A 13,950-nucleotide genomic window follows, 5' to 3' on the forward strand; every position below is an offset into this window, starting at 1 on the left:
GAAAAGATCAGGATGCTGCCCGTGTCCAACCCCTAAGAAAAGGACCAGGCCTAATGGGCTTTCTGTCTAGGGAGATGATTTGGCTTTGACGTCTTGTCTGTTGACACAGTAAATTGTGTTGTTTCTGTTTTGAGACAGGATCTCACTACGTAGCCCTGGCTGTCCTGGAACTCATGATGCAGACCAGGCTGGTCTTGAGCTCCTGCCTGCCCCTTGCCTGCTGAGTGCTGGGTTGAAGTGTGCCTTAGCAGGCCCATGGAATCACACTGACTGTGAGGCTCTTTCTTGTGGAGCACTTCATCTCTGCCCCTGGCCCCCATGCCCGGCACAGAATAGGCACATGCAATATCAGCAAATTATACTTGGTGAATGCAGACAGTAAGGACAAAACAGGCCCCTTACAATAAATTCCAGGATGCATATTTCAAAGGTCCTCTGAGACCTTTTCCTGGGGCAGGATGGGCATCTGACTCAGTGACAGAGAGAATGGAGAATGGCTAACAGCTCCGGGGTATTAAAAACACTAAGGTACCAACACACTTCCATGCACAGAGCTCCAGGTTCACGGGTTCAGACCCCAGCACCACACAAACTGTATGCTGGAATATGTTTATAGTTCTATTATTATTATTATTATTTATTATGTATGCAATCTTCTGCTTGCATGACAGCAGAGGGCATCAGAGCTCATTCAAGGTGGTTGCGAGCCACCATGTGGTTGCTGGTAATTGAACTCAGGACCTTTGGAAGAACAGTCAATGCTCTTAACCGCTGAGCCATCTCTCCAGGCCTATAATCCTATTATTAGCATGGGGGTGGGATGGGGGGAGTAGGGAGGGCAGAGGCTGCAGGGCTAGAACGGAGTCAGTCAAGGTCATCCTCATGACAGCCAGTTTGAGGCCAGTCTGAGCTACATTAAATTTTGGCTTAAATCCTGTTTTTTTTTTTTTTTTTTTTTTTTTTTTTGGAGACAGGGTTTCTCCGTGTATCTCTGGCTGTCCTGAAATTTACTTTAAACTCACAGAGATCCACCTGCCTCTGCTTCCCCGAGTGCTGGGAATAAAGGAGTGCGCCAACATACTCGGCTAGCTTTGGTTTTGGTTTACAGGACCAGACTTTTGGTATCTATGTTGTAATTTTGCCAGTTGAGTTCTCTTCCTCTATCTCCACTCTTTTAAATCTTTGTCTTCCAGTATCTCTGGCACAAAGTAGGCACTTCACAAAGACCTGGCGTGTTAAAAGAAAGCAGGCCTAATAGGGCACGTCTGTAAACCCACCCTCCCCCACCAACCGAGAGCAGCCGGCATTCTGAAGCAAGCCTAACCTTTTAAAAAGCTTCAACAGTGGAATGCATTGCCCTCGTCGCTTGTCCCGCCCATCCGCAGCCACTCACAGCTTCACAATCATCCGGAAATTACGTACCGGGCCACATTGGCCAATCGCAACCCGTAGTCGTGGTCTTTCCAGTGAGTAAAATTCGAGTTGATAGACTTGACCTTTATCAGTTAACAAATCAGCAGTGAGGGGCCATTAGTCCCACCCCCAGATTGAAACTGCCGCTTCCGGATGCGAATAACGTTTGTCTGGCGTCCTTGCTCCGCCAGTTGGCCAATCAGGACAGCTGGCGGAGGCCCCGCCCCACCACTACCCAATTAGGACAACCATCGGAGACCCCGCCCAGAGGAGGCGGAGCCCCGAGCTGCTGGGGACCTGGGCTTCCGGGTGCAGAGCGTCCGAGTTCTCTTACCCAAAGTAGCCACTGATCTTGGGACCAGAGGAATGTTCCTATGCCCGGCTAGACCAGGTAGCGAAGGGGCAAGCGCCCAGTTCCGATGTGCACCCTGCTCGGGTGCGCGTGAGTGAGAGGCTGGGGTCTGCTTCTCTGCTCGCCCCCTGCAGACTGCGTGGAGACCCGAGTCCCCAGGGGGCTTGTCGGGTGGCAGAGCTGGGACAGAGCAGGGGTTCTGGCCCAACCCGGAGTTAAAGCTCTGGTGCTGGTGGGGGAGTCTGGACCTGTGGTTGTAAAAGAAGTGGAAAGCGCTTCCCTACACTGCAGAAGCAAAGGGGGTGTCCCTGAGCTGAAGGATCGAAGCTGGCTAGGGAAGTGGGAGGTTTCGCAGGATCCTACTAACCCTGTTAGGGCCAGGCTTTCCCGAAGTGCAGACCCTTAGTCGGCAATCATATGTCAAGAAAGGTCTCTTTGCCCCAGAGCACAGCCAAGAGAGCAGAGAAATGATTCCACTCAACTATAGCTGGTGAACCAATGAGTGTATTGGAGTCACTCCGGGAACTTATTTGACCCAAAGGCAAGCAGCCACACACTGACAAATCTACCTAGCATGGGTTCTGATTCACCCCTGTACAGCGTGCAGGCGGCTCCGCTCCGGAGTCTTCTGTCTCTAGCCATTGTGTAAGCCATAAAATCTTGCAACTTTCTGAGGAAACTCTCTCCTCCCACCACGAGGGAGATGCTTGAATGTCAGGGGGAGCAGCCAACTGCACAGCAACCAGGAACTTACATTTTAGTTCAAACCTGCTTTAACATTCACTAGCTATGTGACCTTAGGGTACACGTGTGCACACACAAAAACAAAATGTCTGGGGGTAGCTTTGTGTCAGAGAACAGGCTTAATGCTGCAGGTCCTGGGTTCAGTGCCAGCACCAGATAACAAGTTATTAAGCTCTGAGTTGGCACTCTGTACTAGTCTGTATGGTAAAGGAATCAGATTATATTTAAAAACGTATTTTTTATTTGTGTGTGGGTATGGGCAAGCGCATGCCACCACACATGTACGGAGGTAAGAAGACATTCGTGGGAGCCAGTTCTCTCCGTTCACCATGTAGGCCCTGAGGATTGAACTCACATTGTCAAGCTTGGCCACAAGCACCTTTACCCACTGAGCCATCTCGCAGGCCCCAGGAACCAGATTACACAAGGAAGGCCCAGTGGCAGTCTTAGTCTCTCGGCAGGCAGGCTTTTCCTGTTGTCCATATTCATTCAAAAACAGCCCCCCACAGCATCCTGAGATGTGGTCTTTGGAGAGAAAGAAATAGCACAGCTGGCCCGAAAAGCAGATTGCAGTGAAGAATGCTGGAGACTTTCTAGACATCCTGGCTGGCTTAGTAGTAATGTCCTAGGGTTTAACACGCACCCTCCTGTGTGGCTCCAGTGGCAGCATGGTAGGGTAAACCCTATGCTACCCTGTTTAGCAGCTTAGGACAAGAGGCACAGAGAGGTTAAGTGACCTGTTTTTTTTTTTTTTTTTTTTTTTTGGTTTTTACGAGACAGGGTTTCTCTGTATTGTTTCGAAGGCTATCGGTCCAGCCCGGCCTCGAACTCACCGAGATCAGCCTGCCTCTGCCTCCCGAGTGCTGGGATTAAAGGCGTGGGCCACCACCACCCGGCTCCTGGTAACTGTTTGTATTCAGGCCTATGTGACACGTTCCCGCCCTCATCTTTTGTCATCAATGCTTTGACTTCAGGTGGAACCTAGCCTGAGCACTTCCTGTGGGGATCCTGCAGCCCGAGGCCAGTGATGTTGAATGAAAAGCCGTGACCCACGCCCAAGATGGCAGAGACTGAAGACCCCGTTCAGCTTAGGCTGCTCAGTCTGGAGCTGCTGAAACAGCTGTGGGCTGGGCACGATGCCATGTGTCGATCAGTGGCCCGAGCAGTGTCAGAGGTGGGTGGTGCCCGGGTGGTGAGGGAGAGATTGCCTCCCCCTGTGACTATGTCCAAGCTTCCAGGTACAACCTTATCCAGCGCACCCTTGGGAGGAAGGGACCAGGCTGGGACACCCAGAGGCCACAGCAGGACAAAGACCTATGTGTCCAGAGCAAGCCAGAGTGGCTAGGCACTGGCCAGGCTACTCCTTGGGTAACCTAACCTGTTCCTTGCAGCCAAACCTGGACTATAGCAGCAGCAGCAACTTAGAGATGCCACTGTCCCAAGAGAGTTCTTGCACCTCCTCAGTGTCCCCAAGCTCACAGGACAAAAGACACGTGTGGGACGCATTGGACAGTTCTCGAGGAGACACATCTGATATATCTTGGTATGACAAGGACAACCACAGGGCGAACTTACCTGCCACATGCCAACACCGAGAGCCCCAGGATGGAGTGTGGCCTCCCTCAGTACCCTTGCTCGACACTGAAGGTCTGAAGGGACCACCAAGAGGTCTGGGACCTCACAAGACACATGTCCCAAAGTCTATCCTGTCACGACCAAGCAAGTCATCTAAGGTAACTTGGGAGTGCCTGGAAATCCTGGGGACCTTTTTGAGCCTCAGTAGCCCTGTCTGATAAATTGGTCTTGGACAAGCCTCCCTTGTAGGAGGTGAGGCTTCTAGAGGGTCCAGTGAGGTGTGTCCAGTTACTGCTCTTAGTTCTTAGCACTTTGGGAAGGAGGAGGCAAACCGTATTATGCTGGCGGAAGGACTGGAGCCCAGGCTTGTTCACAGCCACACCCAAAGTGGGGCCAGACTTACCCTCCAGTTTCTGAGCTCCCTGGCTGAGGGAGCTCAGTGGCCTAGAGTCTAAGCCAAGACACAATGCATTGTTCCCCTGACATGGGGGCCGCCTCTGGGCCGGGCCCACTGATCTAACCTTGCCCTCGTCTGCTTCCTCAGCCCAAAGTGACCTTCTCCCAGGAGTCTGCAGTGCCTGAGAGCAGCTGGCGCTTCCGGCCATACCTGGGCTATGATTGGATTGCAGGTGAGGGGCGGGGTTGGATTAATCTTATCCTGACGGCACATGAAGCTGAATGAGTGAGTGAGCCAGGGCCGCTCCATATTTCAGTGTTGGTAGAGGCCAGGCCTCTGCCCAACACTGGTGGGAGCATCTCCACTCCACTGCTCTCCTCCTGGCACCTCAGGGCTCCTGTCCTCCTGCTGGCCTCTTCTGCCTCATTACTGTCAGCTGAGTGTTAAAACACATGCAGCAGAAGTGTTGTCATTTTAGCTTTTTGTTTTCAGTTTTAACTATTGGTGTGTGTGTGTGTGTGTGTGTTTGTGTGTGTGTGTGTTTGCCTGTATGTATGTCTGTGCATTGTGTACATGTCAAATACCTGTGGAGGCCAGAAGCGAGCATCAGAGTCTGGAATTGAGTTATAGACGGTTGAAGCAGGCATCAGAGTCTGGAATTGGAGTTATAGACAGTTGAAGCGGGCATCAGAGTCTGGAATTGAGTTATAGATGGTTGAGGCAGGCATCAGAGTCTGGAATTGAGTTATAGACGGTTGAGGCGGGCATCAGAGTCTGGAATTGAGTTATAGACGGTTGAGGCGGGCATCAGGGTCTGGAATTGAGTTATAGACGGTTGAGGCGGGCATCAGAGTCTGGAATTGAGTTATAGACGGTTGAGGCGGGCATCAGAGTCTGGAATTGAGTTATAGACGGTTGAGGCGGGCATCAGAGTCTGGAATTGAGTTATAGATGGTTGAAGCGGGCATCAGAATCTGGAATTGGAGTTATAGACGGTTGTGAGCCACCCTGCGGGAGGCGGGCACTGAATCTCTGCTAGAGCAGCCAGTGCTCTTGTTTGTTTTCTGAGACAGGGTTTCTCTGTGTAGCCCTGGCTGTCCTGGAATTTACTCTGTAGACCAGGCTGGCCTGGAACTCTGAGATCCACCTGCCTCTGCCTCCTGAGTGCTGGGGTTAAAGGCGTGCACCACCACCCAGCTGTGTATCCTAAGAGTCTTAGGGATGAGGTGGGGTCCCCAGCCCATCTAGCCTTAACTCACCCACCAATGCTCTGCCCACCCACCCCAGGGTCCCTGGACAGTAACTCTCCAGTCACCAGTAAACCCGAGGCCTTCTTCTCCGAGCTTCAGAAGTTTCGAGAAGACAACAAAGAAGATTGCATTTGCAACTCCCCTGAGTAAGCAGGGGTGTCCGAGGAGTGTGGAGGGTGGGTAGGGGACTCTATCACTCATCCTGCTCATCTTCTCTCCTGTCCCCGCCCCCAGAGCTGTGTTCCCAGGCCTGCAGGAGAGCAGTGGTGTGGAAGAGAGCCACCAGTGTGAGTGTACACTTACACCGGTCACCCTGAGCTGGCGACTCGGGGACGGCAGCCTGGTGTCTGAGCGGTGTGGGAGGGATCCACTCTGCCGGGGCTCTGGCTGGCTTAGGCCCTGCCCTTCGTAATCACCTCCCTCCCTGTAGCAGCTTTCAGAGATGGCAGGGTGTAGCTCTCAGTGCCCCTGAGAGACATTTCTCCCTGAACTTAGGTGTGGACCCAAGACTTTGGGAGGGAAGGGCTTGGGAAAAAAGTGGCACAGAGTCGCTCCTCAATGGATGGCATGGCTTGTGTGACTAGGGACAGCCAGAGACCCTGGCAACAAATCCCGTGGCTTAGGGGGAACTGTGGTATCATGGACCTCCCAGGTGTATACTGTTACCGTGTCAACCAGCGCTTGTTTCCTGTGCCCGCCGATCCGGGTACCCCTTGCCGCCTGTGTGGGATACCCCGAGACCAACAGGGCCCTGAGACTCTGGCCGAGCCCGCGCAAGTCAGGTGAGTGCATTGGAATTCCTGAGAGGTCCCCGTGGACGGTTGCGGCTAGGGTAGGGTGCGGTGCAGACTGTGGCCCCCTCTGAGTTTGATGCTGTGCCCCTTGCACAGGGTGAGCATCCCACTGTCCATCCTGGACCCCCCACACCGGTATCGGATTCATAGACGGAAAAGCTTTGACGCGTCTGACACTCTGGCTCTGCCTCGGGTAAGCCGCCTGCCTGAAGAGGCTAGACCGCCGGCGTGTGTGGGCAGGATCCCGAGCTAGCCTCGAAGAGAGCTTGCTCCAAGGCTCTTGGATGCTAGCCGGGACCCCTGGCTTCACCTGGGGTGGTGTGGAGCCTGTCCCCCGCATGCTGTCTGAGGCGGGTGTCTGCATGGGCCCTGTCCACTGAGCTCTTGGGTGTCACATGCAGCGCCCTTAGGAGGGACGTTTCCCAGAGCCCCAGCGGCCACCGTCTTACCCACCCCACACTGGCCACAGAGGCAGAGCGGAGCTGGGAGGAGAGATGAACCCAGACCTTTATGTTTCCATCGTGCGTCCCGTTTCCTAGTCAGGGTGGGAGTCCAGCCCACACGGGGTGAAGGACAACTGGGACAAGAGAAGAGGGGAAAGACCCTGTGGTTCCTCTGGAGAGTGGGTGGAAAGGGAACTTCCTCCTATCTGGGTTCCTGTCCCAGAGGCCCATAGCTGTTTGGTCCCAAATAAACACACGGAGGCTTATATTAATTATAAACTGTTTGGCCAATGACTAAGGCTTCTTATTGGCTAGCTCTCTCTCTCTTTCTCTCTCCCTCTCTCCCTCTCTCCCTCTCTCTCTCTCTCTCTCTCTCTCTCTTTCTCTCTCTCTCTCTCTCTCTTTCTCTCTCTCTCTCTCTCTCCTCCCTCCCCCTCCCTCCTCCCCCCCCCCTCCGAGATAGGATTCGTGTAGCTTTGAGCCTATCCTGACACTCGCTCTGTAGACCAGGCTGGCATCGAAACTCACAGAGATCCACCTGCCTCTGCCTCCTGAGTGCTGGGATTAAAGGCATGCACCACCAACTTCCAGTGGTTAGCTCTCTTAATTATTAACCCATCTCTGTCCATCTATGTATGTCCATGTGGTCCATGTAGTCCTGGTTTACCAGAGAATATCCCAGCATCCTACTTTCCTGGTGGCTACATGGTATCTCTCTATCGACTGTCTGTCTTTCCCCTTCCCAGAATTCTCCTAGTCTGGTAGCCCCGTCTATATTTCCTGCCTGGCTAATGGCCAATTAGCATTTATTTATCAAATAATAAGAGAAACATATATTGGCAGCATACAGAAGGACATTCCCCCTCAGGGTCTCGAGGATGGTTTGGAAGTCATGCAGCTTAGGTATTCAGGGCCAAGTCCATCGTGGAAAGGACTCCGTTAAGATCCACATCCTCTCACCCATCTTGGGGAGGGGGTTGGGGTGGCCAGGTCAGTAGGGACTGAGATTGGGGTGACCTAGGATAACCAATGGGTATATTGTCTGCTGCTCCGGGGAGGGGGTCATGGCTGCTCAGGAGCCTTTTCCATAGTTGGGGATGGCTTTAACCTTTGCTCTCCACAGCACTGTCTACTGGGCTGGGACATCCTCCCTCCAAAGTCTGAGAAAAGCTGTGTCCCCAAGAGTCTTGACCTCTGGTCCTCTGTGTCCTGTGGAGCCCAGCACCGACATCTGTCAGCCACCAGCCCATCCGGCCTGGTAGGGTCCAGGGTGTGTCCCAACCTGGGGTGGGCGGTGTCCAGGTGGGACAGATCCTATCAAGATGGGGAGCTCTGGCCCTGACAGAGTAACCCCCCAACTTTGACACTCCTTGCCACCTACCCCATTCTACCCAGGAAGGTGGCCCCCACTCCAAGGTGCGGGAGGGATTGAGGCTAATACTGGGCCCCACCTATCCCCGAGTGACCTCCTGACATGTTCCCATTCATCTGTCCCGACACCTCTGCATTCACCTTTCAGGCCTTGCCAGCACAGGTCCCACCGCCGACCTGGTCAGAGCCTCAGGTTCCTCAGCTCCGTCCGTCCCACTAGAAGCCCTGCTGACTGACCACTCAGAAGGGAACGGTACTCTACAGTGCTGAGGAGGCAGTGCCCGAGAGATGGAGGCCCTCCCCATGAGGCTGAAACCTGACCAGACGGAAGTGACTGCGGTCTCCTGGCTTGGGCAGATGGGAGGGTCCAGGCCTGGCCTGGCCCATTTACCTCCTGGGGGTGGAACTCCAGGGTGGAGGGGGAAGAGATACTGAGAGGAATATGTGAATAAAACTCAGGGCCCTGTACTTCCCGTCCGTCCCCATGTAAGCTCGTTTTTCCTGCTGGTCCCCTTGATGTCCAGGTGTCCTGGCCTCAACTGGCCTCACTTTGCCTACGGGAGACACTGGCTTCCTGGAGGTGAACACCCTGTGAGTACCCATCACTTGGAGTGTGGCTGTGTGTGTGTGTGTGTGTGTGTGTGTGTGTGTGTGTTTGCGACAGGGTCTCATGTGACCCAGGTTGACCTGGACCTCACAATGTATCCAAGGATGAACTTGAACTGCTCAGGCATGCCCCACTGGGCCCTGCTGCGGCTTGTAGCTCTTTCTGTAGCTCTCAGATCTAGATAGATGGCTATCTACCAGCCAAGTGGGGTGGTTCCCCAAGGCAGGCTAAAACCAAGGTCAGTGTTACAGCATCTCAGGCCTGGGGAGGTGGCTCAATGGGTAAGAATCCTTGCTATGTAAGTTTGAGGACCTAAATTCAAATCCCCAGGACCCATATAAAAAGCCAGATACATACTGAGTGTCTGTAATCCTATGGGGAGATGAGGGGTGGAGATAGAGGAATCCCTAAGGCCCATGGGCGGATTAGCCTAGCATACACACTGGAAAAACAACAAAGAGAGACCCCTACCTGACTTGTTTATGCACACCACGGCATGTGTGCACCTACACACACACACACACACACACACACACACACACACACACACACACAGGGACTCACTGGGAAAATATACTGAGTGAGTGAGCTCTGTCCTTGATCTCAATAGAAGGGTTCTCTTTAGGCCCCTGGCATCTACAGGCCCATTTCTGGGCCCAGTTCTAGAAACTGGGTGACCTACAACCCTAGGAAGGGTAAATTGTGAGATTGACAGTCAAGCAGCACATCAGAAACAGATTTGGGGGTGTTTAGGAGTGGGATCCTGGTTCTCCCACTCCTTGTATGCATAATATTACATTTCAGCTTTGTGGGCTGGAGAGATGAATCAGATGTTAGGAGCACTGATGCTCTCCCAGAGGTCCTGGGTTCATTTCCCAGCAACCACATGGTGGCTCACAACCATCTGTAATGAGATCTGATGCCCTCTTCTGGTGAACAGGTATTCATGCAGGCAGAACACTCTACATAATAAGTAAATAAATCCTTAAGAAAGATTTTTCAGCCGGGCGTTGGTGGCGCACGCCTTTAATACCAGCACTCAGGAGGCAGAGGCAGGAGGATCTCTGTGAGTTCGAGGCCAGCCTGTTCTACAAGAGCTAGTTCCAGGACAGCCTCCAAATACAGAGAAACCCTGTCTCAAAAAAAAAAAAAAAAACAAACAAACAAAAACAAAAAACCAGAAAACAAAAAACCAAACAAAACAAAACAGAAAAAAAAGAAAGAATTTTCAGCTGGGGGGGGGACAGATGGCCCCCAGTTAGGAGCACATCATACTTGTTTGAGTAAGAGTATTCTCTGTAGTCTCTGGCATTTGAGTGTTTGCTCTCTGGTGGTGGTGGAGTTTGGATAGGCTTAGGAGGCATGGCCTTGGAGGAAGCATGCCACTGGAGGTGGGCTTTGGGCGTTTAAAGACTCACTGTTTTGAGTGTGATCTCTCTGTCCTGTTTGTGGTTCTAGATATGAAACTGCCGTGCCGCAACACTGTCCCCATCATTATGGACACTAACCTTCTGGAACCATGATCCCCCAGTATATACTTTCCTCTGCAAGTTGCCTTGGTCATGGTGTTTTGCCATAGCAGTGGAACTAACCAAGACACTGCTCGTCAGACCACTCATACAGGGTGGCACACCAATGCCTGGGACGCCAGCTGCAGGGGGTCAGCGCTCCTCTCCAGCCTCTGTAGACACTTTTGTACATATGAGCACACACAAATCATTTTTTTTATGTTCTAGTTTCAGGCTGGAGAAATGACTCAGCAGTTGGTATAGGTTGTTCTTCCAGAGGTCCAGGGTTCAATTTCCATCCCACATGGTGTCTTAGGATTCTCTGTAACTTTAGTTCTAGGAAACCCGATGGCCTCTTGGCCTTCACAGGCATCAGGCATGCACGTGGTTCACAGACATACGTGCAGGCCAAACAGCCATACATAAAAAAAAAAAAAAAAACACCTTAAAAAATGTCAGTCACAGAACAAAACAGAGCAAATGGGAGCTTGAACCATTCAGAGGCATTTTCTCTCTCTCTCTCTCTCTGTGTGTGAGTGTGTGTGTGTGAGTATGAGTGTGTGTGTATGTGTGAGTGTGTGTGTGAGTGTGTGTGAGTGTGTGTATGTGTGTGAGTGTGAGTGTGTGTGTGTGTGTGTGCTGGTTGGCTTCAAAGTCACGGCAATCCTCAGGCCTTAGCCTCTGGGACTAAGGATGCAGGTGTTGTTTTGTTTTTGTTTTTTGAGACAGGGTTTCTCTGTAGCTTTGGATCCAGTCCTGGAACTCAGTCTGTAGATTAGGCTGGCCTCGAACTCACAGAGATCCAACTGCCTCTGCCTCTTGAGTGCTGGGATTAAAGGCATGCGCCACCAACACCCAACCCACTTTGACCTTCTTAGCATGTTTTTTTTTTAAAGATTTATTATTTATTACATATACAGTGTTCTGTCTATATGCCGGAAGAGGACACCAGATTGAATTGTAGATGGTTGTGAGCCACCATGTGGTTGCTGGGAATTGAACTCAGGGCCCCTGGAAGAGCAGTTAGTGCTCTTAACCTCTGAGCCATCTCTCCCGCCCCTACTTTTAAATTTTCTATTTATTTATTCGTATACACTGTTAGACCTTTTACTTAAGACAATTTCCCCTTGCTTGGGGCTGGAGAGAATGCTTGCTGCTCTTACAGAGGTTCAGAGTTCAGTCTTAGCAAGGACATGTGACTCAAAACCACTCCTAATTCTGGTTTTGGGTGACCCAGCGCCCTCTTCTGGCCTAATCGCCCCGTGAACATACTTCCATGGAGGCAAAACACTCAGACAAGTGAAATAAAGATAAGTGAATGTTAAAATGTTTTTTCCACATAATATATCTTCTCGTTATTAATTTCCACAGTAGAAAAATAAATGACTTATTTGAGGACAGATTGCTTAGGACAGGTAAAACATTGGGGAATGGTCTGTTTAGAATCGGAAAGGACAAGTTGTCCCTTAAAGGCTCTGTCTTATTGTGAGGGGGCACATTCTGAAGTGGAGGGCAGGAGATGGCGTTCCCTCTTCTTTACCTCAGTCCTGGGATCAAGCTCAGGTCCCAGGCTTGCCCAAGCCATCTCATCAGCACAAGATTCTTGCTCAACTTCCCTCACCTCATCTGGGGAAACCCTGTCCCATTAAGTTGGACTTCGCAACATCTGTCTCCTCGCTGCTGTCTGTATTTTTTGCTTTTTTTTTTTTTGAAAGCAGGGTTTCTCTGTGGCTTTGGAGACTGTCCTGGAACTCACTCTGTAGACCAGGCTGGCCTCGAACTCACTGAGATTCACCTGCCTCTACCTCCCAAGTGCTGGGATTAAAGGTGTGCATCACCACTGCCTGGATTCTTTCTGTATCTTTGAATTTGACTAGCCTAGGAATTTCATATAACCAGGATGAACCAACAGCTATCCTTTGTTGACTGGCTTATTTCACTCTATGTAGTGTAAGCTTCATCTGTGTTATAATGTGTCAAGGTTTCCTTAGTAAGTTTATTTTTTTTTTTGCAAGAAAGTAAGTTTATTAAGTATACTGCCAGGGGTGGTAGGCTGGGTAATAGTAAGACTACAGCATGCTTTCCTTTTTTCCTTCAGAATTTTTCATTTTTGAAGATTGAATAATATTCCATTATGTGGCCATTCCACATTTTGTTTTATCATTCATATATATATGAATATGCATATACATATACATATATATATATATATATATATATTTGGTTTTTCGAGACAGCATTTCTCTGTGTAACAGCCCTGGATGTCCTGAAACTCTCTCTATAGACCGGGATGGCCTCAAACTCACAGAGATTCACCCGCCTCTGCCTCCCTAGTGCTGGGCTTAAAGGCAGGTGCTTCATTTTTTTTTTTTTTGATGAATCCGGCACTGGCCTTGACTCCTCTTTATTTTTCATGTGCATTGGTGTTTTCCTTGCATGTATGTGTGAGGATATTGGATCCCTTGGAGCTGGAGTTACAGACAATTGTGAGCTGCCTTGTGGGTACTGGGAATTGAACCAGGGTCCTCTGAAGGAGCACCCAATGCTCTTAACCTCTAAGCCATCTCTCCAGCCCCCATATTGGCCTCGAAGCCCTGATCCTCTCCCCCTCCATGGCTAGGATTACAGGTGCATGCCACTTCCACAGATTTCTTCAGTTTTTACCCCTTGTCCCTTCTGAGTGTGTATGTAGTGTGAAACACCAGATTTTTACTTCTAAGAAAAGAATTCAGAGATGCTCTGATGTTCTAGGAATTGACATTTCAGTCCAACCCAAGGTCTTCCTGGGCCTGGCTCTTGGCTTGCTCTGAGCATTTCAGCCCCAGCGAGGGGAGCTTCAGAAACACCGCCTCCCAATATTGCGACCTTGGGTATATCGTGTCACCTCTTGAGCTGGCTCTCATTACCTGTAAAAGTGTGACAATGCCAATAGAAGTGAAGGGGACAGTACAGACACCAGAGTGCTGCGGATTTCACTCTGTGTGATGTCTAGATGGTTTACCCTCATGGTCTCTCGGCTGGGATCTGAGTTGGAGTCTCCCTCCAGCACCAAGAAAGAGACTCCGGCCTAGTAGCACCAGTCCATAGAAGAGTCAAGACTCGATCAAGGTGTGGATAGCTTCTACGGGATTCTTGTGAAAGCCCTGTAGTCACCTGGAAGGTTGGTAAATTGGTAAGCAGGGGATGTTTGCACCCAGGGAGACATTAAGCCTCTCCTCGGTTTTCTCCTGCTGGCTGCTCTAGCCTGTCCTAATGTCAAATCGTCCCACAAAGGATAAGTGCTGAATTCGCTGAAGGACAGCGAATTCAGCACTTAGGGGATGTTTCTTCTTCTTCTTCTTCTTCTTCTTCTTCTTCTTCTTCTTCTTCTTCTTCTTCTTCTTCTTCTTCTTCTTCCTCCTCCTCCTCCTCCTCCTCCTCCTCCTCTTCTTCTTCTTCTGAAACAGGGTTTCTCTGTGTAGCTTTGGAGTCTGTCCTATGGAGCTCCCTTTGCAGA

The 13,950-nt window shown here is 50.8% G+C and overlaps 1 protein-coding gene across 1 annotated transcript; it reads left to right on the forward strand.

Annotated features, from left to right (window-relative positions):
* Nucleotides 1–1,545: 1,545 nt before the first annotated feature.
* Nucleotides 1,546–8,807, forward strand: LOC101840300 (migration and invasion inhibitory protein). The gene is made up of 10 exons (XM_005079348.4): nucleotides 1,546–1,804; nucleotides 3,484–3,683; nucleotides 3,901–4,242; nucleotides 4,629–4,713; nucleotides 5,769–5,877; nucleotides 5,966–6,018; nucleotides 6,384–6,513; nucleotides 6,622–6,718; nucleotides 8,092–8,226; nucleotides 8,488–8,807. Exons 2-10 carry the CDS (start codon nucleotides 3,570–3,572, stop codon nucleotides 8,557–8,559), a joined length of 1,137 nt encoding a protein of 378 aa, XP_005079405.1. The 5' UTR covers nucleotides 1,546–1,804; nucleotides 3,484–3,569; the 3' UTR covers nucleotides 8,560–8,807.
* Nucleotides 8,808–13,950: the final 5,143 nt, after the last annotated feature.

Source organism: Mesocricetus auratus, unplaced genomic scaffold (genome assembly GCF_017639785.1).
Source record: "Mesocricetus auratus isolate SY011 unplaced genomic scaffold, BCM_Maur_2.0 Super-Scaffold_100042, whole genome shotgun sequence".
Lineage (NCBI taxonomy): Eukaryota > Metazoa > Chordata > Mammalia > Rodentia > Cricetidae > Mesocricetus > Mesocricetus auratus.

Coding starts and splice junctions, on each gene's coding strand:
- LOC101840300 (XM_005079348.4), top strand. CDS start 3,570: ATGGCAGAGACTGAAGACCCCGTTCAGCTTAGGCTGCTCAGTCTGGAG. Junction 4,714..5,768: donor GGGCTATGATTGGATTGCAG/GTGAGGGGCGGG, acceptor CACCCACCCCAG/GGTCCCTGGACAGTAACTCT. Junction 6,514..6,621: donor GCCGAGCCCGCGCAAGTCAG/GTGAGTGCATTG, acceptor CCCCTTGCACAG/GGTGAGCATCCCACTGTCCA.